The sequence below is a fragment of the Drosophila biarmipes genome, chromosome X (genome assembly GCF_025231255.1).
Source record: "Drosophila biarmipes strain raj3 chromosome X, RU_DBia_V1.1, whole genome shotgun sequence".
Lineage (NCBI taxonomy): Eukaryota > Metazoa > Arthropoda > Insecta > Diptera > Drosophilidae > Drosophila > Drosophila biarmipes.
Window position 1 is genome coordinate 11,952,018 of NC_066611.1, and position 24,703 is coordinate 11,976,720.

General features: G+C 38.1%; 1 protein-coding gene across 1 annotated transcript in view; it reads right to left on the reverse strand.

Moving 5' to 3' along the window:
* Positions 1-24,703, reverse strand: part of LOC108025635 (uncharacterized) — a 93,675-nt gene that overhangs the window by 50,002 nt on the left and 18,970 nt on the right. The window contains exons 18-69 of the mRNA XM_050888382.1: positions 24,581-24,694; positions 24,035-24,301; positions 23,807-23,860; positions 22,946-23,074; positions 22,223-22,288; positions 21,728-21,835; positions 21,170-21,340; positions 20,060-20,119; positions 19,673-19,726; positions 19,166-19,321; positions 18,780-18,838; positions 18,501-18,522; positions 18,355-18,445; positions 18,067-18,098; positions 17,892-17,950; positions 17,575-17,578; positions 17,237-17,320; positions 16,997-17,083; positions 16,611-16,669; positions 16,294-16,358; positions 15,830-15,918; positions 15,437-15,490; positions 14,987-15,097; positions 14,177-14,332; positions 13,736-13,852; positions 13,391-13,459; positions 12,998-13,075; positions 12,487-12,625; positions 12,143-12,297; positions 11,666-11,818; positions 11,294-11,425; positions 10,964-11,032; positions 10,571-10,645; positions 9,986-10,318; positions 9,591-9,850; positions 9,286-9,341; positions 7,997-8,097; positions 6,659-6,778; positions 6,117-6,144; positions 5,918-6,018; positions 5,508-5,593; positions 5,066-5,213; positions 4,547-4,879; positions 4,346-4,411; positions 3,669-3,748; positions 3,282-3,285; positions 3,140-3,208; positions 2,764-3,025; positions 2,432-2,574; positions 1,961-2,224; positions 1,454-1,681; positions 212-268 (exon numbers count right to left, since the gene is read on the reverse strand). Coding sequence (XP_050744339.1) covers positions 212-268; positions 1,454-1,681; positions 1,961-2,224; positions 2,432-2,574; positions 2,764-3,025; positions 3,140-3,208; positions 3,282-3,285; positions 3,669-3,748; positions 4,346-4,411; positions 4,547-4,879; positions 5,066-5,213; positions 5,508-5,593; positions 5,918-6,018; positions 6,117-6,144; positions 6,659-6,778; positions 7,997-8,097; positions 9,286-9,341; positions 9,591-9,850; positions 9,986-10,318; positions 10,571-10,645; positions 10,964-11,032; positions 11,294-11,425; positions 11,666-11,818; positions 12,143-12,297; positions 12,487-12,625; positions 12,998-13,075; positions 13,391-13,459; positions 13,736-13,852; positions 14,177-14,332; positions 14,987-15,097; positions 15,437-15,490; positions 15,830-15,918; positions 16,294-16,358; positions 16,611-16,669; positions 16,997-17,083; positions 17,237-17,320; positions 17,575-17,578; positions 17,892-17,950; positions 18,067-18,098; positions 18,355-18,445; positions 18,501-18,522; positions 18,780-18,838; positions 19,166-19,321; positions 19,673-19,726; positions 20,060-20,119; positions 21,170-21,340; positions 21,728-21,835; positions 22,223-22,288; positions 22,946-23,074; positions 23,807-23,860; positions 24,035-24,301; positions 24,581-24,694 — 5,877 coding nt within the window. The remainder of the gene's footprint in view (positions 1-211; positions 269-1,453; positions 1,682-1,960; positions 2,225-2,431; positions 2,575-2,763; positions 3,026-3,139; positions 3,209-3,281; positions 3,286-3,668; positions 3,749-4,345; positions 4,412-4,546; positions 4,880-5,065; positions 5,214-5,507; positions 5,594-5,917; positions 6,019-6,116; positions 6,145-6,658; positions 6,779-7,996; positions 8,098-9,285; positions 9,342-9,590; positions 9,851-9,985; positions 10,319-10,570; positions 10,646-10,963; positions 11,033-11,293; positions 11,426-11,665; positions 11,819-12,142; positions 12,298-12,486; positions 12,626-12,997; positions 13,076-13,390; positions 13,460-13,735; positions 13,853-14,176; positions 14,333-14,986; positions 15,098-15,436; positions 15,491-15,829; positions 15,919-16,293; positions 16,359-16,610; positions 16,670-16,996; positions 17,084-17,236; positions 17,321-17,574; positions 17,579-17,891; positions 17,951-18,066; positions 18,099-18,354; positions 18,446-18,500; positions 18,523-18,779; positions 18,839-19,165; positions 19,322-19,672; positions 19,727-20,059; positions 20,120-21,169; positions 21,341-21,727; positions 21,836-22,222; positions 22,289-22,945; positions 23,075-23,806; positions 23,861-24,034; positions 24,302-24,580; positions 24,695-24,703) is intronic.

Here is a 24,703-nt window from a genome sequence, read left to right on the forward strand (position 1 = left end):
AAGACTTTGAAATAGCTGGGCGTGATTGCGGTACAGATTTCGAAACTGAAGATTTTTCCTCGGTAGTTCTTTCTTCCTCCTCTGTACTGGAAATTTGAATTGAACTACTGGATATTGTAGGTGACTGAGGTAAAGTTTCCAATAATGTACTTGACTGGGTAAGAGTTGCCGAAAATGTAGACCTTTCCTCAGGAGTTGTTTCGTACTTTTCTGTACTCGAAATTTGAAAGGAACTACTGGATATTGTACTCAACTGAGGAGCAGATTTTGAATAACTTGTACTCGATTGCGGTTGAGATTCCGAAAATGTAGATTTTTTCTCTGGCGTTGTTTCGTATTTCTCTGGTCTTGATATTGGAAGTAAACTACTGGATATTGTACTCAAATGAGGTAGAGACCTTAAAATAGGTGGGCTTGATTGTGGTACGGATTCCGAAACTGAAGATTTTTTCTCGGTAGTTCTTTCTTCCTCCTCTGTACTGGAAATTTGAATTGAACTACTGGATATTGTAGGTGACTGAGGTAAAGTTTCCAATAATGTACTTGACTGGGAAAGAGTTTCAGAAAATGTAGACATTTCCTCTGGAGTTGTTTCGTATTTTTCTGTACTCGAAATTTGAAATGAACTCGAATAACTTGTTCTCGATTGCGGGTGAGATTCCGAAAAATTAGATTTTTCCTCTGGAGTGGTTTCGTATTTTTTTGTATTCGAAATTGGAACTGAACTACTGGAAATTGTACTCAATTGAGGCAAAGACTTGGAACTAGCTGGGCTTGATTGCGGTACGGATTCCCAAACTGTAGATTTTTTCTCGGTAGTTCTTTTTTCCTCCTGTGTAGACCTTTCCTCAGGAGTTGTTTCGTACTTTTCTGTACTCGAAATTTGAAGGGAACTACTGGATATTTTAATCAACTGAGGAGTACATTTTGAATGGCTTGTACTCGATTGCGGTTGAGAAAATGTAGATTTTTCCTCTGGAGTAGTTTCGTATTTTGTTGTACTCGGAAGTGGAACTGAACTACTGGAAATTGTACTCAATTGAGGTAAAGACTTGGAACTAGCTGGGCTTGATTGCGGTACGGAATCCCAAGCTGTAGATTTTTTCTCGGTAGTTCTTTCTTCCTCCTGTGTACTGGAAATTCGAACTGAACTACTGGATATTGTAGGTGACTTAGGTAAAGATTCCAATAATGTACTTGACTGGGAAAAAGTTTCCGAAAATGTAGACCTTTCCTCAGGAGTTGTTTCGTACTTTTCTGTACTCGAAATTTGAAGGGAACTACTGGATATTTTAATCAACTGAGGAGTAAATTTTGAATGGCTTGTACTCGATTGCGTTTGAGAAAATGTAGATTTTTCCTCTGGAGTAGTTTCGTATTTTGTTGTACTCGGAAGTGGAACTGAACTACTGGAAATTGTACTCAATTGAGGTAAAGACTTGGAACTAGCTGGGCTTGATTGCGGTACGGATTCCCAAACTGTAGATTTTTGCTCGGTAGTTCTTTCTTCCTCCTCGGTACTGGAAATTCGAACTGAACTACTGGATATTGTAGGTGGCTGAGGTAAAGATTCCAATAATGTACTTGACTGGGAAAGAGTTTCCGAAAATGTAGACATTTCTTCTGGAGTGGTTTCGTACTTTTCTGTACTCGAAATTTGAAAGGAACTACTGGATATTGTACTCAAATGTGGAGGAGATTTTGAATAACCCGTACTCGACTGCGGTTTAGATTCCGAAAATAAAGATTTTTGCTCTGGTGTTGTTTCGTATTTCTCTGTTCTTGATATTGGAAGTAAACTACTAGATATTGTACTTAATTGAGGTAGAGACCTTAAAATATGTGGGCTTGATTGCGGTACGGATTCCGAAACTGTAGATTTTTCCTCGGTAGTTCTTTCTTCCTCCTGTGTACTGGAAATTCGAACTGAACTACTGGATTTTGTAGGTGACTGAGGTAAAGATTCCAATAATGTACTTGACTGGGAAAGAGTTTCCGATAATGTAGACCTTTCCTCAGGAGTTGTTTCGTACTTTTCTGTACTCGAAATTTGAAAGGAACTACTGGATATTGTACTCAACTGAGGTGCAGATTTTGAATAACCTGTACTCGATTGCGGTTGAGATTCCGAAAAATTGGATTTTTCCTCTGGAGTGGTTTCGTATTTTTTTGTACTCGGAATTGGAACTGAACTACTGGAAATTGTACTCAATTGAGGTAAAGACTTTGAAATAGGTGGGCGTGATTGCGGTACAGATTCCGAAACTGAAGATTTTTCCTCGGTAGTTATTTCTTCCTCCTCTGTACTGGAAATTTGAATTGAACTACTGGATATTGTAGGTGACTGAGGTAAAGTTTCCAATAATGTACTTGACTGGGTAAGAGTTGCCGAAAATGTAGACCTTTCCTCAGGAGTTGTTTCGTACTTTTCTGTACTCGAAATTTGAAAGGAACTACTGGATATTGTACTCAACTGAGGAGCAGATTTTGAATAACTTGTACTCGATTGCGGTTGAGATTCCGAAAATGTAGATTTTTTCTCTGGCGTTGTTTCGTATTTCTCTGTTCTTGATATTGGAAGTAAACTACTGGATATTGTACTCAAATGAGGTAGAGACCTTAAAATAGGTGGGCTTGATTGCGGTACGGATTCCGAAACTGAAGATTTTTCCTCCGTAGTTCTTTCTTCCTCCTGTGTACTGGAAATTCGAACTGAACTACTGGATATTGTAGATGACTGAGGTAAAGATTCCAATAATGTACTTGACTGGGAAAGAGTTTCAGAAAATGTAGACATTTCCTCTGGAGTTGTTTCGTACTTTTCTGTACTCGAAATTTGAAAGGAACTACTGGAAATTGTACTCAATTGAGGAGGAGCTTTTGAATAACTTGTAGAGTTTTCCTCTAGAGTTGTTTCGTATTTTTCTGTACTCGAAATTTGAAATGAACTTGAATAACTTGTACTCGATTGCGGGTGAGATTCCGAAAAATTAGATTTTTCCTCTGGAGTGGTTTCGTATTTTTTTGTACTCGAAATTGGAACTGAACTACTGGAAATTGTAATCAATTCAGGTAAAGACTTGGAACTAGCTGGTCTTGATTGCGGTACTGATTCCGAAACTGAAGATTTTTCCTCGGTAGTTCTTTCTTCCTCCTGTGTACTGGAAATTCGAACTGAACTACTGGATATTGTAGATGACTGAGGTAAAGATTCCAATAATGTATTTGACTGGGAAAGAGTTTCCGAAAATGTCGACCTTTCCTCAGAAGTTGTTTCGTACTTTTCTGTACTCGAAATTTGAAGGGAACTACTGGATATTTTAATCAACTGAGGAGTAAATTTTGAATGGCTTGTACTCGATTGCGGTTGAGAAAATGTAGATTTTTCCTCTGGAGTAGTTTCGTATTTTGTTGTGCTCGGAAGTGGAACTGAACTACTGGAAATTGTACTCAATTGAGGTAAAGACTTGGAACTAGCTGGGCTTGATTGCGGTACGGATTCCCAAACTGTAGATTTTTGCTCGGTAGTTCTTTCTTCCTCCTCGGTACTGGAAATTCGAACTGAACTACTGGATATTGTAGGTGGCTGAGGTAAAGATTCCAATAATGTACTTGACTGGGAAAGAGTTTCCGAAAATGTAGACATTTCTTCTGGAGTGGTTTCGTACTTTTCTGTACTCGAAATTTGAAAGGAACTACTGGATATTGTACTCAAATGTGGAGGAGATTTTGAATAACCCGTACTCGACTGCGGTTTAGATTCCGAAAATAAAGATTTTTGCTCTGGTGTTGTTTCGTATTTCTCTGTTCTTGATATTGGAGGTAAACTACTAGATATTGTACTTAATTGAGGTAGAGACCTTAAAATATGTGGGCTTGATTGCGGTACGGATTCCGAAACTGTAGATTTTTCCTCCGTAGTTTCCAAAAAAAATATAGACCTTTCCTCTGGAGTTGTTTCGTACTTTTCTGTACTCGAAATTTGAAAGGAACTACTGGATATTCTACTAAGCTGAGGAGTAGATTTTGAATAACTTGTACTCGATTGCGGTTGAGATTCCGAAAATGTAGATTTTTCTTCTGGAGTAGTTTCGTATTTTGTTGTACTCGGAACTGAACTACTGGAAATTGTACTCAATTGAGGTAACGACTTTGAACTAGCTGGGCTTGATTGCGGTACTGATTCAAAAACTGTAGATTTTTGCTCGGTAGTTCTTTCTTCCTCCTCGGTACTGGAAATTCGAACTGAACTACTGGATATTGTAGGTGGCTGAGGTAAAGATTCCAATAATGTACTTGACTGGGAAAGAGTTTCCGATAATGTAGACCTTTCCTCAGGAGTTGTTTCGTACTTTTCTGTACTCGAAATTTGAAAGGAACTACTGGATATTGTACTCAACTGAGGAGCAGATTTTGAATAACTTGTACTCGATTGCGGTTGAGATTCCGAAAATGTAGATTTTTCCTCTGGAGTGGTTTCATATTTCTCTGTTCTTGATATTGGAAGTAAACTACTGGATATTGTACTCAAATGAGGTAGAGACCTTAAAATAGATGGGCTTGATTGCGGTGCGGATTCCGAAACTGAAGATTTTTCCTCGGTAGTTCTTTCTTCCTCCTGTGTACTGGAAATTCGAACTGAACTACTGGATTTTGTAGGTGACTGAGGTAAAGATTCCAATAATGTACTTGACTGGGAAAGAGTTTCCGATAATGTAGACCTTTCCTCAGGAGTTGTTTCGTACTTTTCTGTACTCGAAATTTGAAAGGAACTACTGGATATTGTACTCAAAAGTGGAGGAGATTTTGAATAACCTGTACTCGACTGCGGTTTAGATTCCGAAAATGTAGATTTTTGCTCTGGTGTTGATTCGTATATCTCTGTTCTTGATATTGGAAGTAAACTACTAGATATTGTACTTAATTGAGGTAGAGACCTTAAAATATGTGGGCTTGATTGCGGTACGGATTCCGAAACTGAAGATTTTTCCTGCGTAGTTCTTTCTTCCTCCTGTGTACTGGAAATTCGAACTGAACTACTGGATATTGTAGATGACTGAGGTAAAGATTCCAATAATGTACTTGACTGGGAAAGAGTTTCCGATAATGTAGACCTTTCCTCAGGAGTTGTTTCGTACTTTTCTGTACTCGAAATTTGAAAGGAACTACTGGATATTGTACTCAACTGAGGTGCAGATTTTGAATAACCTGTACTCGATTGCGGGTGAGATTCCGAAAAATTAGATTTTTCCTCTGGAGTGGTTTCGTATTTTTTTGTACTCGAAATTGGAACTGAACTACTGGAAATTGTAATCAATTCAGGTAAAGACTTGGAACTAGCTGGTCTTGATTGCGGTACTGATTCCGAAACTGAAGATTTTTCCTCGGTAGTTCTTTCTTCCTCCTGTGTACTGGAAATTCGAACTGAACTACTGGATATTGTAGATGACTGAGGTAAAGATTCCAATAATGTATTTGACTGGGAAAGAGTTTCCGAAAATGTCGACCTTTCCTCAAAAGTTGTTTCGTACTTTTCTGTACTCGAAATTTGAAAGGAACTACTGGATATTGTACTCAACTGAGGAGCAGATTTTGAATAACCTGTACTCGATTGCGGTTGAGATTCCGAAAAATTGGATTTTTCCTCTGGAGTGGTTTCGTATTTTTTTGTAATCGGAATAGGAACTGAACTACTGGAAATTGTAATCAATTCAGGTAAAGACTTGGAACTAGCTGGGCTTGATTGCGGTACTGATTCCGAAACTGAAGATTTTTCCTCGGTAGTTCTTTCTTCCTCCTGTGTACTGGAAATTCGAACTGAACTACTGGATATTGTAGGTGACTGAGGTAAAGATTCCAATAATGTACTTGACTGGGAAAGAGTTTCCGAAAATGTAGACATTTCTTCTGGAGTTGTTTCGTATTTTTCTGTACTCGAAATTTGAAATGAACTACTGGATATTGTACTCAACTGAGGAGCAGATTTTGAATAACTTGTACTCGATTGCGGTTGAGATTCTGAAAATTGAGATTTTTTTCCTGGAGTGGTTTCGTATTTTTTTGTACTCGAAATTGGAACTGAACTACTGGAAATTGTAATCAATTCAGGTAAAGACTTGGAACTAGCTGGGCTTGATTGCGGTACTGATTCCGAAACTGAAGATTTTTTCTCGGTAGTTCTTTCTTCCTCCTGTGTACTGGAAATTTGAACTGAACTACTGGATATTGTAGATGACTGAGGTAAAGATTCCAATAATGTACTTGACTGAGAAAGAGTTTCCGAAAATGTAGACCTTTCCTCTGGAGTTGTTTCGTACTTTTCTGTACTCGAAATTTGAAAGGAACAACTGGATATTGTACTCAAGTGAGGAGCAGATTTTGAATAACCTGTACTTGACTGCGATTGAGATTCCAAAAATGTAGATTTTGACTCTGGCGTTGTTTCGTATTTCTCTGTTCTTGATATTGGAAGTAAACTACTGGATATTGTACTCAAATGAGGTAGAGACCTTAAAATAGGTGGGCTTGATTGTGGTACGGATTCCGAAACTGAAGATTTTTCCTCGGTAGTTATTTCTTCCTCCTCTGTACTGGAAATTGGAACTGAACTACTGGCTATTGTAGGTGAGTGAGGTAAAGATTCCAATAATGTACTTGACTGGGAAAGAGTTTCCGAAAATGTAGACTTTTCCTCTGAAGTTGTTTCGTACTTTTCTGTACTCGAAATTTGAAAGGAACTACTGGATATTGTACTCAACTGAGGAACAGATTTTGAATAACTTGTACTCGATTGCGGTTGAGATTCCGAAAATGTAGATTTTTTCTCTGGCGTTGTTTCGTATTTCTCTGTTCTTGATATTGGAAGTATACTACTGGATATTGTACTCAAATGAGGTAGAGACCTTAAATTAGGTGGGCTTGATTGCGGTACGGATTCCGAAACTGAAGATTTTTCCTCCGTAGTTCTTTCTTCCTCCTGTGTACTGGAAATTCGAACTGAACTACTGGATATTGTAGATGACTGAGGTAAAGATTCCAATAATGTATTTGACTGGGAAAGAGTTTCCGAAAATGTAGACCTTTCCTCAGGAGTTGTTTCGTACTTTTCTGTACTCGAAATTTGAAAGGAACTCCTGGATATTGTACTCAATTGAGGAGGAGATTTTGAATAACTTTTAGAGCTGTTCTTTAGAGTTGTTTCGTACTTTTCTGTACTCGAAATTTGAAAGGAACTCCTGGATATTGTACTCAACTGAGGAGCAGATTTTGAATAACCTGTACTTGACTGCGATTGAGATTCCAAAAATGTAGATTTTTGCTCTGCCGTTGTTTCGTATTTCTCTGTTCTTGATATTGGAAGTAAACTACTGGATATTGTACTCAAATGAGGTAGAGACCTTAAAATAGGTGGGCTTGATTGTGGTACGGATTCCGAAACTGAAGATTTTTCCTCGGTAGTTATTTCTTCCTCCTCTGTACTGGAAATTGGAACTGAACTACTGGGTATTGTAGGTGAGTGAGGTAAAGATTCCAATAATGTACTTGACTGGGAAAGAGTTTCCGAAAATGTAGACCTTTCCTCTGGAGTTGTTTCGTACTTTTCTGTACTCGAAATTTGAACTAAACTACTGGATATTGTACTCAACTGAGGAGCACATTTTGAATAACCTGTACTTGACTGCGATTGAGATTCCAAAAATGTAGATTTTTTCTCTGGCGCTGTTTCGTATTTCTCTGTTCTTGATATTGGAAGTAAACTACTGGATATTGTACTCAAATGAGGTAGAGACCTTAAAATAGGTGGGCTTGATTGTGGTACGGATTCCGAAACTGAAGATTTTTTCTCGGTAGTTCTTTCTTCCTCCTCTGTACTGGAAATTTGAATTGAACTACTGGATATTGTAGGTGACTGAGGTAAAGTTTCCAATAATGTACTTGACTGGGTAAGAGTTGCCGAAAATGTAGACCTTTCCTCTGGAGTTGTTTGGTACTTTTCTGTACTCGAAATTTGAAAGGAACTACTGGAAATTGTACTCAATTGAGGAGGAGCTTTTGAATAACTTGTAGAGTTTTCCTCTAGAGTTGTTTCGTACTTTTCTGTACTCGAAATTTGAAAGGAACTACTGGATATTGTACTCAACTGAGGAGCAGATTTTGAATAACTTGTACTCGATTGCGGTTGAGATTCCGAAAATGTAGATTTTTCCTCTGAAGTGGTTTCGTATTTTTTTGTACTCGGAATTGGAACTGAACTACTGGAAATTGTACTCAATTGAGGTAAAGACTTGGAACTAGCTGGGCTTGATTGCGGTACGGAATCCCAAACTGTAGATTTTTTCTCGGTAGTTCTTTCTTCCTCCTGTGTACTGGAAATTCGAACTGAACTACTGGATATTGTAGGTGACTTAGGTAAAGATTCCAATAATGTACTTGACTGAGAAAAAGTTTCCGAAAATGTAGACCTTTCCTCTGGAGTTGTTTCGTACTTTTCTGTACTCGAAATTTGAAGGGAACTACTGGATATTTTAATCAACTGAGGAGGAAATTTTGAATGTCTTGTACTCGATTGCGGTTGAGAAAATGTAGATTTTTCCTCTGGAGTAGTTTCGTATTTTGTTGTACTCGGAAGTGGAACTGAACTACTGGAAATTGTACTCAATTGAGGTAAAGACTTGGAACTAGCTGGGCATGATTGCGGTACGGATTCCCAAACTGTAGATTTTTGCTCGGTAGTTCTTTCTTCCTCCTCTGTACTGGACATTCGAACTGAACTACTGGATATTGTAGGTGGCTGAGGTAAAGATTCCAATAATGTACTTGACTGGGAAAGAGTTTCCGAAAATGTAGACATTTCTTCTGGAGTGGTTTCGTACTTTTCTGTACTCGAAATTTGAAAGGAACTACTGGATATTGTACTCAAATGTGGAGGAGATTTTGAATAACCCGTACTCGACTGCGGTTTAGATTCCGAAAATAAAGATTTTTGCTCTGGTGTTGTTTCGTATTTCTCTGTTCTTGATATTGGAAGTAAACTACTAGATATTGTACTTAATTGAGGTAGAGACCTTAAAATATGTGGGCTTGATTGCGGTACGGATTCCGAAACTGAAGATTTTTTCTCGGTAGTTCTTTCTTCCTCCTCTGTACTGGAAATTTGAATTGAACTACTGGATATTGTAGGTGACTGAGGTAAAGATTCCAATAATGTATTTGACTGGGAAAGAGTTTCCGAAAATGTCGACCTTTCCTCAGAAGTTGTTTCGTACTTTTCTGTACTCGAAATTTGAAAGGAACTACTGGATATTCTACTAAACTGAGGAGTAGATTTTGAATAACTTGTACTCGATTGCGGTTGAGATTCCGAAAATGTAGATTTTTCTTCTGGAGTAGTTTCGTATTTTTTTGTACTCGGAAGTGGAACTGAACTACTGGAAATTGTACTCAATTGAGGTAAAGACTTTGAACTAGCTGGGCTTGATTGCGGTACTGATTCAGAAACTGTAGATTTTTCCTCTGGAGTCGTTTCGTATTTTTTTGTACTCGGAATTGGAACTGAACTACTGGAAACTGTACTCAATTGAGGTAAAGACTTGGAATTAGCTGGGCTTGATTGCGGTACAGATTCCGAAACTGTAGATTTTTCCTCCGTAGTGCTTTCTTCCTTCTGTGTACTGGAAATTTGAACTGAACTATTGGACATTGTAGGTAACTGAGGTAAAGATTCCAATAATGTACTTGACTGGGAAAGAGTTTCCGAAAATGTAGACATTTCTTCTGGAGTTGTTTCGGACTTTTCTGTACTCGAAATTTGAAAGGAACTACTGGATATTGTACTCAACTGAGGAGCAGATTTTGAATAACTTGTACTCGATTGCGGTTGAGATTCCGAAAATGTAGATTTTTCCTCTGGAGTGGTTTCATATTTCTCTGTTCTTGATATTGGAAGTAAACTACTGGATATTGTACTCAAATGAGGTAGAGACCTTAAAATAGATGGGCTTGATTGCGGTGCGGATTCCGAAACTGAAGATTTTTCCTCGGTAGTTCTTTCTTCCTCCTGTGTACTGGAAATTCGAACTGAACTACTGGATTTTGTAGGTGACTGAGGTAAAGATTCCAATAATGTACTTGACTGGGAAAGAGTTTCCGATAATGTAGACCTTTCCTCAGGAGTTGTTTCGTACTTTTCTGTACTCGAAATTTGAAAGGAACTACTGGATATTGTACTCAAAAGTGGAGGAGATTTTGAATAACCTGTACTCGACTGCGGTTTAGATTCCGAAAATGTAGATTTTTGCTCTGGTGTTGATTCGTATATCTCTGTTCTTGATATTGGAAGTAAACTACTAGATATTGTACTTAATTGAGGTAGAGACCTTAAAATATGTGGGCTTGATTGCGGTACGGATTCCGAAACTGAAGATTTTTCCTGCGTAGTTCTTTCTTCCTCCTGTGTACTGGAAATTCGAACTGAACTACTGGATATTGTAGATGACTGAGGTAAAGATTCCAATAATGTACTTGACTGGGAAAGAGTTTCCGATAATGTAGACCTTTCCTCAGGAGTTGTTTCGTACTTTTCTGTACTCGAAATTTGAAAGGAACTACTGGATATTGTACTCAACTGAGGAGCAGATTTTGAATAACTTGTACTCGATTGCGGTTGAGATTCCGAAAAATTGGATTTTTCCTCTGGAGTGGTTTCGTATTTTTTTGTAATCGAAATTGGAACTGAACTACTGGAAATTGTACTCAAATGAGGTAGAGACCTTAAAATAGGTGGGCTTGATTGCGGTACGGATTCCGAAACTGAAGATTTTTTCTCGGTAGTTCTTTCTTCCGCCTCTGTACTGGAAATTCGAACTGAACTACTGGGTATTGTAGGTGACTGAGGTAAAGATTCCAATAATGTACTTGACTGGGAAAGAGTTTCCGAAAATGTAGACCTTTCCTCTGGAGTTGTTTCGTACTTTTCTGTACTCGAAATTTGAAAGGAACTACTGGATATTGTACTCAACTGAGGAGCAGATTTTGAATAACTTGTACTCGATTGCGGTTGAGATTCCGAAAATGTAGATTTTTCCTCTGGAGTGGTTTCATATTTCTCTGTTCTTGATATTGGAAGTAAACTACTGGATATTGTACTCAAATGAGGTAGAGACCTTAAAATAGATGGGCTTGATTGCGGTGCGGATTCCGAAACTGAAGATTTTTTCTCGGTAGTTCTTTCTTCCTCCTGTGTACTGGAAATTCGAACTGAACTACTGGATATTGTAGATGACTGAGGTAAAGATTCCAATAATGTACTTGACTGGGAAAGAGTTTCCGATAATGTAGACCTTTCCTCAGGAGTTGTTTCGTACTTTTCTGTACTCGAAATTTGAAAGGAACTACTGGATATTGTACTCAACTGAGGTGCAGATTTTGAATAACCTGTACTCGATTGCGGTTGAGATTCCGAAAAATTGGATTTTTCCTCTGGAGTGGTTTCGTATTTTTTTGTAATCGGAATAGGAACTGAACTACTGGAAATTGTACTCAATTGAGGTAAAGACTTGGAACTAGCTGGGCTTAATTGCGGTACTGATTCCGAAACTGAAGATTTTTCCTCGGTAGTTCTTTCTTCCTCCTGTGTACTGGAAATTCGAACTGAACTACTGGATATTGTAGATGACTGAGGTAAAGATTCCAATAATGTACTTGACTGGGAAAGAGTTTCCGATAATGTAGACCTTTCCTCAGGAGTTGTTTCGTACTTTTCTGTACTCGAAATTTGAAAGGAACTACTGGATATTGTACTCAACTGAGGTGCAGATTTTGAATAACCTGTACTTGATTGCGGTTGAGATTCCGAAAAATTGGATTTTTCCTCTGGAGTGGTTTCGTATTTTTTTGTAATCGGAATAGGAACTGAACTACTGGAAATTGTACTCAATTGAGGTAAAGACTTTGAAATAGCTGGGCGTGATTGCGGTACAGATTCCGAAACTGAAGATTTTTCCTCGGTAGTTCTTTCTTCCTCCTCTGTACTGGAAATTTGAATTGAACTACTGGATATTGTAGGTGACTGAGGTAAAGTTTCCAATAATGTACTTGACTGGGAAAGAGTTTCCGAAAATGTAGACCTTTCCTCAGGAGTTGTTTCGTACTTTTCTGTACTCGAAATTTGAAAGGAACTACTGGATATTGTACTCAACTGAGGAGCAGATTTTGAATAACTTGTACTCGATTGCGGTTGAGATTCCGAAAATGTAGATTTTTTCTCTGGCGTTGTTTCGTATTTCTCTGTTCTTGATATTGGAAGTAAACTACTGGATATTGTACTCAAATGAGGTAGAGACCTTAAAATAGGTGGGCTTGATTGCGGTACGGTTTCCGAAACTGAAGATTTTTCCTCCGTACTTCTTTCTTCCTCCTGTGTACTGGAAATTCGAACTGAACTACTGGATATTGTAGATGACTGAGGTAAAGATTCCAATAATGTACTTGACTGGGAAAGAGTTTCAGAAAATGTAGACATTTCCTCTGGAGTTGTTTCGTACTTTTCTGTACTCGAAATTTGAAAGGAACTACTGGAAATTGTACTCAATTGAGGAGGAGCTTTTGAATAACTTGTAGAGTTTTCCTCTAGAGTTGTTTCGTATTTTTCTGTACTCGAAATTTGAAATGAACTTGAATAACTTGTACTCGATTGCGGTTGAGATTCCGAAAAATTGGATTTTTCCTCTAGAGTGGTTTCGTATTTTTTTGTAATCGAAATTGGAACTGAACTACTGGAAATTGTACTCAAATGAGGTAGAGACCTTAAAATAGGTGGGCTTGATTGCGGTACGGATTCCGAAACTGAAGATTTTTTCTCGGTAGTTCTTTCTTCCGCCTCTGTACTGGAAATTCGAACTGAACTACTGGGTATTGTAGGTGACTGAGGTAAAGATTCCAATAATGTACTTGACTGGGAAAGAGTTTCCGAAAATGTAGACCTTTCCTCTGGAGTTGTTTCGTACTTTTCTGTACTCGAAATTTGAAAGGAACTACTGGATATTGTACTCAACTGAGGAGCAGATTTTGAATAACTTGTACTCGATTGCGGTTGAGATTCCGAAAATGTAGATTTTTCCTCTGGAGTGGTTTCATATTTCTCTGTTCTTGATATTGGAAGTAAACTACTGGATATTGTACTCAAATGAGGTAGAGACCTTAAAATAGATGGGCTTGATTGCGGTGCGGATTCCGAAACTGAAGATTTTTTCTCGGTAGTTCTTTCTTCCTCCTGTGTACTGGAAATTCGAACTGAACTACTGGATATTGTAGATGACTGAGGTAAAGATTCCAATAATGTACTTGACTGGGAAAGAGTTTCCGATAATGTAGACCTTTCCTCAGGAGTTGTTTCGTACTTTTCTGTACTCGAAATTTGAAAGGAACTACTGGATATTGTACTCAACTGAGGTGCAGATTTTGAATAACCTGTACTCGATTGCGGTTGAGATTCCGAAAAATTGGATTTTTCCTCTGGAGTGGTTTCGTATTTTTTTGTAATCGGAATAGGAACTGAACTACTGGAAATTGTACTCAATTGAGGTAAAGACTTGGAACTAGCTGGGCTTAATTGCGGTACTGATTCCGAAACTGAAGATTTTTCCTCGGTAGTTCTTTCTTCCTCCTGTGTACTGGAAATTCGAACTGAACTACTGGATATTGTAGATGACTGAGGTAAAGATTCCAATAATGTACTTGACTGGGAAAGAGTTTCCGATAATGTAGACCTTTCCTCAGGAGTTGTTTCGTACTTTTCTGTACTCGAAATTTGAAAGGAACTACTGGATATTGTACTCAACTGAGGTGCAGATTTTGAATAACCTGTACTTGATTGCGGTTGAGATTCCGAAAAATTGGATTTTTCCTCTGGAGTGGTTTCGTATTTTTTTGTAATCGGAATAGGAACTGAACTACTGGAAATTGTACTCAATTGAGGTAAAGACTTTGAAATAGCTGGGCGTGATTGCGGTACAGATTCCGAAACTGAAGATTTTTCCTCGGTAGTTCTTTCTTCCTCCTCTGTACTGGAAATTTGAATTGAACTACTGGATATTGTAGGTGACTGAGGTAAAGTTTCCAATAATGTACTTGACTGGGTAAGAGTTGCCGAAAATGTAGACCTTTCCTCAGGAGTTGTTTCGTACTTTTCTGTACTCGAAATTTGAAAGGAACTACTGGATATTGTACTCAACTGAGGAGCAGATTTTGAATAACTTGTACTCGATTGCGGTTGAGATTCCGAAAATGTAGATTTTTTCTCTGGCGTTGTTTCGTATTTCTCTGTTCTTGATATTGGAAGTAAACTACTGGATATTGTACTCAAATGAGGTAGAGACCTTAAAATAGGTGGGCTTGATTGCGGTACGGTTTCCGAAACTGAAGATTTTTCCTCCGTACTTCTTTCTTCCTCCTGTGTACTGGAAATTCGAACTGAACTACTGGATATTGTAGGTGACTGAGGTAAAGATTCCAATAATGTACTTGACTGGGAAAGAGTTTCAGAAAATGTAGACATTTCCTCTGGAGTTGTTTCGTACTTTTCTGTACTCGAAATTTGAAAGGAACTACTGGAAATTGTACTCAATTGAGGAGGAGCTTTTGAATAACTTGTAGAGTTTTCCTCTAGAGTTGTTTCGTATTTTTCTGTACTCGAAATTTGAAATGAACTTGAATAACTTGTACTCGATTGCGGGTGAGATTCCGAAAAATTAGATTTTTCCTCTGGAGTGGTTTCGTATTTTTTTGTACTCGAAATTGGAACTGAACTACTGGAAATTGTAATCAATTGAGGTAAAGACTTGGAACTAGCTGGGCTTAATTGCGGTACTGATTCCGAAACTGAAGATTTTTCCTCGGTAGTTCTTTCTTCCTCCTGTGTACTGGAAATTCGAACTGAACTACTGGATATTGTAGATGACTGAGGTAAAGATTCCAATAATGTATTTGACTGGGAAAGAGTTTCCGAAAATGTCGACCTTTCCTCAGAAGTTGTTTCGTACTTTTCTGTACTCGAAATTTGAAAGGAACTACTGGATATTGTACTCAACTGAGGAGCAGATTTTGAATAACCTGTACTTGACTGCGATTGAGATTCCAAAAATGTAGATTTTTGCTCTGGCGCTGTTTCGTATTTCTCTGTTCTTGATATTGGAAGTAAACTACTGGATATTGTACTCAAATAAGGTAGAGACCTTAAAATAGGTGGGCTTGATTGTTGTACGGATTCCGAAACTGAAGATTTTTTCTCGGTAGTTCTTTCTTCCTCCTCTGTACTGGAAATTTGAATTGAACTACTGGATATTGTAGGTGACTGAGGTAAAGATTCCAATAATGTACTTGACTGGGTAAGAGTTGCCGAAAATGTAGACCTTTCCTCAGGAGTTGTTTCGTACTTTTCTGTACTCGAAATTTGAAAGGAACTACTGGATATTGTACTCAACTGAGGAGCAGATTTTGAATAACCTGTACTCGATTGCGGTTGAGATTCCGAAAAATTGGATTTTTCCTCTGGAGTGGTTTCGTATTTTTTTGTAATCGGAATAGGAACTGAACTACTGGAAATTGTACTCAATTGAGGTAAAGACTTTGAAATAGCTGGGCGTGATTGCGGTACTGATTCCGAAACTGAAGATTTTTCCTCGGTAGTTCTTTCTTCCTCCTGTGTACTGGAAATTCGAACTGAACTACTGGATATTGTAGGTGACTGAGGTAAAGATTCCAATAATGTACTTGACTGGGAAAGAGTTTCCGAAAATGTAGACATTTCTTCTGGAGTTGTTTCGTACTTTTCTGTACTCGAAATTTGAAATGAACTACTGGATATTGTACTCAACTGAGGAGCAGATTTTGAATAACTTGTACTCGATTGCGGTTGAGATTCTGAAAATTGAGATTTTTTTCCTGGAGTGGTTTCGTATTTTTTTGTACTCGGAATTGGAACTGAACTACTGGAAACTGTACTCAATTGAGGTAAAGACTTTGAACTAGCTGGGCTTGATTGCGGTACAGATTCCGGAGCTGTAGTTTTTTTCTCGGTAGTTCTTTCTTCCTCCTGTGTACTGGAAATTTGAACTGAACTACTGGATATTGTAGATGACTGAGGTAAAGATTCCAATAATGTACTTGACTGGGAAAGAGTTTCCGAAAATGTAGACCTTTCCTCTGGAGTTGTTTCGTACTTTTCTGTACTCGAAATTTGAAAGGAACAACTGGATATTGTACTCAAGTGAGGAGCAGATTTTGAATAACCTATACTTGACTGCGATTGAGATTCCAAAAATGTAGATTTTGACTCTGGCGTTGTTTCGTATTTCTCTGTTCTTGATATTGGAAGTAAACTACTGGATATTGTACTCAAATGAGGTAGAGACCTTAAAATAGGTGGGCTTGATTGTGGTACGGATTCCGAAACTGAAGATTTTTCCTCGGTAGTTCTTTCTTCCTCCTCTGTACTGGAAATTGGAACTGAACTACTGGGTATTGTAGGTGAGTGAGGTAAAGATTCCAATAATGTACTTGACTGGGAAAGAGTTTCCGAAAATGTAGACTTTTCCTCTGAAGTTGTTTCGTACTTTTCTGTACTCGAAATTTGAAAGGAACTACTGGATATTGTACTCAACTGAGGAGCAGATTTTGAATAACTTGTACTCGATTGCGGTTGAGATTCCGAAAATGTAGATTTTTTCTCTGGCGTTGTTTCGTATTTCTCTGTTCTTGATATTGGAAGTAAACTACTGGATATTGTACTCAAATGAGGTAGAGACCTTAAAATAGGTGGGCTTGATTGCGGTACGGATTCCGAAACTGAAGATTTTTCCTCCGTAGTTCTTTCTTCCTCCTGTGTACTGGAAATTCGGACTGAACTACTGGATATTGTAGATGACAGAGGTAAAGATTCCAATAATGTATTTGACTGGGAAAGAGTTTCCGAAAATGTAGACCTTTCCTCAGGAGTTGTTTCGTACTTTTCTGTACTCGAAATTTGAAAGGAACTCCTGGATATTGTACTCAATTGAGGAGGAGATTTTGAATAACCTGTACTCGACTGCGATTGAGATTCCAAAAATGTAGATTTTTGCTCTGGCGTTGTTTCGTATTTCTCTGTTCTTGATATTGGAAGTAAACTACTGGAAATTGTACTCAATTGAGGTAAAGACTTTGAACTAGGTGGGCTTGATTGTGGTACAGATTCCGAAACTGAAGATTTTTTCTCGGTAGTTCTTTCTTCCTCCTCTGTACTGGAAATTCGAATTGAACTACTGGGTATTGTAGGTGACTGAGGTAAAGATTCCAATAATGTACTTGACTGGGAAAGAGTTTCCGAAAATTTAGACCTTTCCTCTGGAGTTGTTTCGTACTTTTCTGTACTCGAAATTTGAAAGGAACTCCTGGATATTGTACTCAATTGAGGAGGAGATTTTGAATAACTTTTAGAGCTGTTGTCTAGAGTTGTTTCGTACTTTTCTGTACTCGAAATTTGAAAGGAACTACTGGATATTGTACTCAACTGAGGAGCAGATTTTGAATAAACTGTACTTGACTGCGATTGAGATTCCAAAAATGTAGATTTTTGCTCTGCCGTTGTTTCGTATTTCTCTGTTCTTGATATTGGAAGTAAACTACTGGATATTGTACTCAAATGAGGTAGAGACCTTAAAATAGGTGGGCTTGATTGTGGTACGGATTCCGAAACTGAAGATTTTTCCTCGGTAGTTATTTCTTCCTCCTCTGTACTGGAAATTGGAACTGAACTACTGGGTATTGTAGGTGAGTGAGGTAAAGATTCCAATAATGTACTTGACTGGGAAAGAGTTTCCGAAAATGTAGACTTTTCCTCTGAAGTTGTTTCGTACTTTTCTGTACTCGAAATTTGAAAGGAACTACTGGATATTGTACTCAACTGAGGAGCAGATTTTGAATAACTTGTACTCGATTGCGGTTGAGATTCCGAAAATGTAGATTTTTCCTGTGGAGTGGTTTCGTATTTTTTTGTACTCGGAATTGGAACTGAACTACTGGAAACTTTACGCAATTGAGGTAAAGACTTTGATATAGCTGGGCTTGATTGAGGTACAGATTCAGAAACAGAAGATTTTTCCACGGTAGTTCTTTCTTCCTCTTGTGTACTGGAAATTCGAACTGAACTACTGGATATTGTAGGTGACTGAGGTAAAGATTCCAATAATGTACTTGACTGGGAAATACTTTCCGAAAATGTAGACATTTCCTCTGGAGTTGTTTCGTACTTTTCTGTACTCGAAATTTGAAAGGAACTCCTGGATATTGTACTCAATTGAGAAGGAGATTTTGAATAACTTTTAGAGCTTTCCTCTAGAGCTGTTTCGTACTTTTCTGACCTCGAAATTTGAAAGGAACTCCTGGATATTGTACTCAACTGAGGAGCAGATTTTGAATAACCTGTACTTGACTGCGATTGAGATTCCAAAAATGTAGATTTTGACTCTGGCGTTGTTTCGTATTTCTCTGTTCTTGATATTGGAAGTAAACTACTGGATATTGTACTCAAATGAGGTAGAGACCTTAAAATGGGTGGGCTTGATTGTGGTACGGATTCCGAAACTGAAGATTTTTCCTCGGTAGTTATTTCTTCCTCCTCTGTACTGGAAATTGGAACTGAACTACTGGGTATTGTAGGTGAGTGAGGTAAAGATTCCAATAATGTACTTGACTGGGAAAGAGTTTCCGAAGATGTAGACTTTTCCTCTGAAGTTGTTTCGTACTTTTCTGTACTCGAAATTTGAAAGGAACTACTGGATATTGTACTCAACTGAGGAGCAGATTTTGAATAACTTGTACTCGATTGCGGTTGAGATTCCGAAAATGTAGATTTTTCCTGTGGAGTGGTTTCGTATTTTTTTGTACTCGGAATTGGAACTGAACTACTGGAAACTTTACTCAATTGAGGTAAAGACTTTGATATAGCTGGGCTTGATTGAGGTACAGATTCAGAAACAGAAGATTTTTCCACGGTAGTTCTTTCTTCCTCTTGTGTACTGGAAATTCGAACTGAACTACTGGATATTGTAGGTGACTGAGGTAAAGATTCCAATAATGTACTTGACTGGGAAAGACTTTCCGAAAATGTAGACCTTTCCTCTGGAGTTGTTTCGTACTTTTCTGTACTCGAAATTTGAAAGGAACTCCTGGATATTGTACTCAATTGAGGAGGAGATTTTGAATAACTTTTAGAGCTTTCCTCTAGAGTTGTTTCGTACTTTTCTGTACTCGAAATTTGAAAGGAACTCCTGGATATTATACTCAACTGAGGAGCAGATTTTGAATAACCTGTACTTGACTGCGATTGAGATTCCAAAAATGTAGATTTTTGCTCTGGCGTGGTTTCGTATTTCTCTGTTCTTGATATTGGAAGTAAACTACTGGATATTGTACTCAAATGAGGTAGAGACCTTAAAATAGGTGGGCTTGATTGTGGTACGGATTCCGAAACTGAAGATTTTTCCTCGGTAGTTCTTTCTTCCTCCTCTGTACTGGAAATTCGAATTGAACTACTGGGTATTGTAGGTGACTGAGGTAAAGATTCCAATAATGAACTTGACTGGGAAAGAGTTTGCGGAAATGTAGACCTTTCCTCTGGAGTTGTTTCGTACTTTTCTGTACTCGAAATTTGAAAGGAACTCCTGGATATTGTACTCAACTGAGGAGCAGATTTTGAATAACCTGTACTTGACTGCGATTGAGATTCCAAAAATGTAGATTTTTGCTCTGGCCTTGTTTCGTATTTCTCTGTTCTTGATATTGGAAGTAAACTACTGGATATTGTACTCAAATGAGGTAGAGACCTTAAAATAGGTGGGCTTGATTGTGGTACGGATTCCGAAACTGAAGATTTTTTCTCGGTAGTTCTTTCTTCCTCCTCTGTACTGGAAATTCGAATTGAACTACTGGGTATTGTAGGTGACTGAGGTAAAGATTCCAATAATGTACTTGACTGGGAAAGAGTTTCCGAAAATGTAGACCTTTCCTCTGGAGTTGTTTCGTTCTTTTCTGTACTCGAAATTTGAAAGGGACTACTGGATATTGTACTCAACTGAGGAGCAGATTTTGAATAACTTGTACTCGATTGCGGTTGAGATTCCGAAAATGTAGATTTTTCCTCTGGAGGGGTTTCGTATTTTTTTGTACTCGAAATTGGAACTGAACTACTGGAAATTGTACTCAATTGAGGTAAAGACTTTGAACTAGCTGGTCTTGATTGCGGTACAGATTCCGAACCTGTAGATTTTTTCTCGGTAGTTCTTTCTTCCTCCTGTGTACTGGAAATTTGAACTGAACTACTGGATATTGTAGATGACTGAGGTAAAGATTCCAATAATGTACTTGACTGGGAAAGAGTTTCCGAAAATGTAGACCTTTCCTCAGGAGTTGTTTCGTACTTTTTTGTACTCGAAATTTGAAATGAACTACTGGATATTGTACTTAAATGAGGAGGAGATTTTGAATAACCTGTACTCGACTGCGATTGAGATTCCAAAAATGTAGTTTTGTGCTCTGGCGTTGTTTCGTATTTCTTTGTTCTTGATATTGGAAGTAAACTACTGGATATTGCACTCAAATGAGGTAGAGACCTTAAAATAGGTGGGCTTGATTGCGGTACGGATTCCGAAACTGTAGATTTTTTCTCGGTAGTTCTTTCTTCCTCCTCTGTACTGGAAATTCGAACTGAACTACTGGGTATTGTAGGTGACTGAGGTAAAGATTCCAATAACGTACTTGACTGGGAAAGAGTTTCCGAAAATGTAGACCTTTCCTCTGGAGTTGTTTCGTACTTTTCTGTACTCGAAATTTGAACTAAACTACTGGATATTGTACTCAACTGAGGAGCAGATTTTGAATAACTTGTACTTGACTGCGATTGAGATTCCAAAAATGTAGATTTTTGCTCTGGCGTTGTTTCGTATTTCTCTGTTCTTGATATTGGAAGTAAACTACTGGAAATTGTACTCAATTGAGGTAAAGACTTTGAACTAGGTGGGCTTGATTGTGGTACAGATTCCGAAACTGAAGATTTTTTCTCGGTAGTTCTTTCTTCCTCCTCTGTACTGGAAATTCGAATTGAACTACTGGGTATTGTAGGTGACTGAGGTAAAGATTCCAATAATGTACTTGACTGGGAAAGAGTTTCCGAAAATGTAGACCTTTCCTCTGGAGTTGTTTCGTACTTTTCTGTACTCGAAATTTGAAAGGAACTCCTGGATATTGTACTCAATTGAGGAGGAGATTTTGAATAACTTTTAGAGCTTTCCTCTAGAGTTGTTTCGTACTTTTCTGTACTCGAAATTTGAAATGAACTACTGGATATTGTACTCAACTGAGGAGCAGATTTTGAATAACTTGTACTCGATTGCGGTTGAGATTCCGAAAATGTAGATTTTTCCTCGTGAGTGGTTTCGTATTTTTTTGTACTCGAAATTGAAACTGAACTACTGGAAATTGTACTCAATTGAGGTAAAGACTTTGAACTAGCTGGGCGTGATTGCGGTACAGATTCCGAAACTGAAGATTTTTTCTCGGTAGTTCTTTCTTCCTCCTCTGTACTGGAAATTCGAATTGAACTACTGGGTATTGTAGGTGACTGAGGTAAAGATTCCAATAATGTACTTGACTGGGAAAGAGTTTCCGAAAATTTAGACCTTTCCTCTGGAGTTGTTTCGTACTTTTCTGTACTCGAAATTTGAAAGGAACTCCTGGATATTGTACTCAATTGAGGAGGAGATTTTGAATAACTTTTAGAGCTTTCCTCTAGAGTTGTTTCGTACTTTTCTGTACTCGAAATTTGAAAGGAACTCCTGGATATTGTACTCAACTGAGGAGCAGATTTTGAATAACTTGTACTCGATTGCGGTTGAGATTCCGAAAATGTAAATTTTTCCTCTGGAGTGGTTTCGTATTTTTTTGTACTCGAAATTGGAACTGAACTACTGGAAATTGTACTCAATTGAGGTAAAGACTTTGAACTAGCTGGGCTTGATTGCGGTACAGATTCCGAAACTGTAGATTTTTTCTCGGTAGTTCTTTCTTCCTCCTGTGTACTGGAAATTTGAACTGAACTACTGGATATTGTAGATGACTGAGGTAAAGATTCCAATAATGTACTTGACTGGGAAAGAGTTTCCGAAAATGTCGACCTTTCCTCTGGAGTTGTTTCATACTTTTCTGTACTCGAAATTTGAACTAAACTACTGGATATTGTACTCAACTGAGGAGCAGATTTTGAACAACTTGTACTCGATTGCGGTTGAGATTCCGAAAATGTAGATTTTTCCTGTGGAGTGGTTTCGTATTTTTTTGTACTCGGAAATGGAACTGAACTACTGGAAACTGTACTCAATTGAGGTAAAGACTTTGAACTAGCTGGGCTTGATTGCGGTACAGATTCAGAAACTGAAGATTTTTTCTCGGTAGTTATTTTTTCCTCCTCTGTACTGGAAATTTGAACTGAACTACTTGATATTGTAGGTGACTGAGGTAAAGATTCCAATAATATACTTGACTGCGAAAGAGTTTCCGAAAATGTAGACCTTTCCTCTGGAGTTGTTTCGTACTTTTCTGTACTCGAAATTTGAAAGGAACTACTGGATATTGTACTCAACTGAGGAGCAGATTTTGAATAACTTGTACTCGATTGCGGTTGAGATTCCGAAAATGTAGATTTTTCCTCTGGAGTGGTTTCGTATTTTTTTGTACTCGAAATTGAAACTGAACTACTGGAAATTGTACTCAATTGAGGTAAAGACTTTGAATTAGCTGGGCGTGATTGCGGTACAGATTCCGAAACTGTAGATTTTTTCTCGGTAGTTCTTTCTTCCTCCTGTGTACTGGAAATTTGAACTGAACTACTGGATATTGTAGATGACTGAGGTAAAGATTCCAATAATGTACTTGACTGGGAAAGAGTTTCCGAAAATGTCGACCTTTCCTCTGGAGTTGTTTCGTACTTTTCTGTACTCGACATTTGAAAGGAACTCCTGGATATTGTACTCAACTGAGGAGCAGATTTTGAATAACCTGTAGTTGACTGCGATTGAGATTCCAAAAATGTAGATTTTTGCTCTGGCGTTGTTTCGTATATCTCTGTTCTTGATATTGGAAGTAAACTACTGGATATTGTACTCAAATGAGGTAGAGACCTTAAAATAGGTGGGCTTGATTGCGGTACGGATTCCGAAACTGAAGATTTTTTCTCGGTAGTTCTTTCTTCCTCCTCTGTACTGGAAATTCGAACTGAACTACTGGGTATTGTAGGTGACTGAGGTAAAGATTCCAATAATGTACTTGACTGGGAAAGAGTTTCCGAAAATGTCGACCTTTCCTCTGGAGTTGTTTCGTACTTTTCTGTACTCGAAATTTGAACTAAACTACTGGATATTGTACTCAACTGAGGAGCAGATTTTGAATAACCTGTACTTGACTGCGATTGAGATTCCAAAAATGTAGATTTTTGCTCTGGCGTTGTTTCGTATTTCTCTGTTCTTGATATTGGAAGTAAACTACTGGATATTGTCTTCAAATGAGGTAGAGACCTTAAAATAGGTGGGCTTGATTGTGGTACGGATTCCGAAACTGAAGATTTTTTCTCGGTAGTTCTTTCTTCCTCCTCTGTACTGGAAATTCGAATTGAACTACTGGGTATTGTAGGTGACTGAGGTAAAGATTCCAATAATGTACTTGACTGGGAAAGAGTTTCCGAAAATGTAGACCTTTCCTCTAGAGTTGTTTCGTACTTTTCTGTACTCGAAATTTGAAATGAACTGCTGGATATTGTACTCAACTGAGGAGCAGATTTTGAATAACTTGTACTCGATTGCGGTTGATATTCCGAAAATGTAGATTTTTCCTGTGGAGTGGTTTCGTATTTTTTTGTACTCGGAATTGGAACTGAACTACTGGAAACTGTACTCAATTGAGGTAAAGACTTTGAACTAGCTGGGCTTGATTGCGGTACGGATTCCGAAACTGAAGATTTTTTCTCGGTAGTTCTTTCTTCCTCCTCTGTACTGGAAATTCGAACTGAACTACTGGGTATTGTAGGTGACTGAGGTAAAGATTCCAATAATGTACTTGACTGGGAAAGAGTTTCCGAAAATGTAGACCTTTCCTCTGGAGTTGTTTCGTACTTTTCTGTACTCGAAATTTGAAAGGAACTACTGGATATTGTACTCAACTGAGGAGCAGATTTTGAATAACTTGTACTCGATTGCGGTTGAGATTCCGAAAATGTAGATTTTTCCTCTGGAGTGGTTTCATATTTTTTTGTACTCGAAATTGGAACTGAACTACTGGAAATTGTACTCAAATGAGGTAGAGACCTTAAAATAGGTGGGCTTGATTGCGGTACGGATTCCGAAACTGAAGATTTTTTCTCGGTAGTTCTTTCTTCCTCCTCTGTACTGGAAATTTGAACTGAACTACTGGGTATTGTAGGTGACTGAGGTAAAGATTCCAATAATGTACTTGACTGGGAAAGAGTTTCCGAAAATGTAGACCTTTCCTCTGGAGTTGTTTCGTACTTTTCTGTACTCGAAATTTGAAAGGAACTACTGGATATTGTACTCAACTGAGGAGCAGATTTTGAATAACTTGTACTCGATTGCGGTTGAGATTCCGAAAATGTAGATTTTTCCTC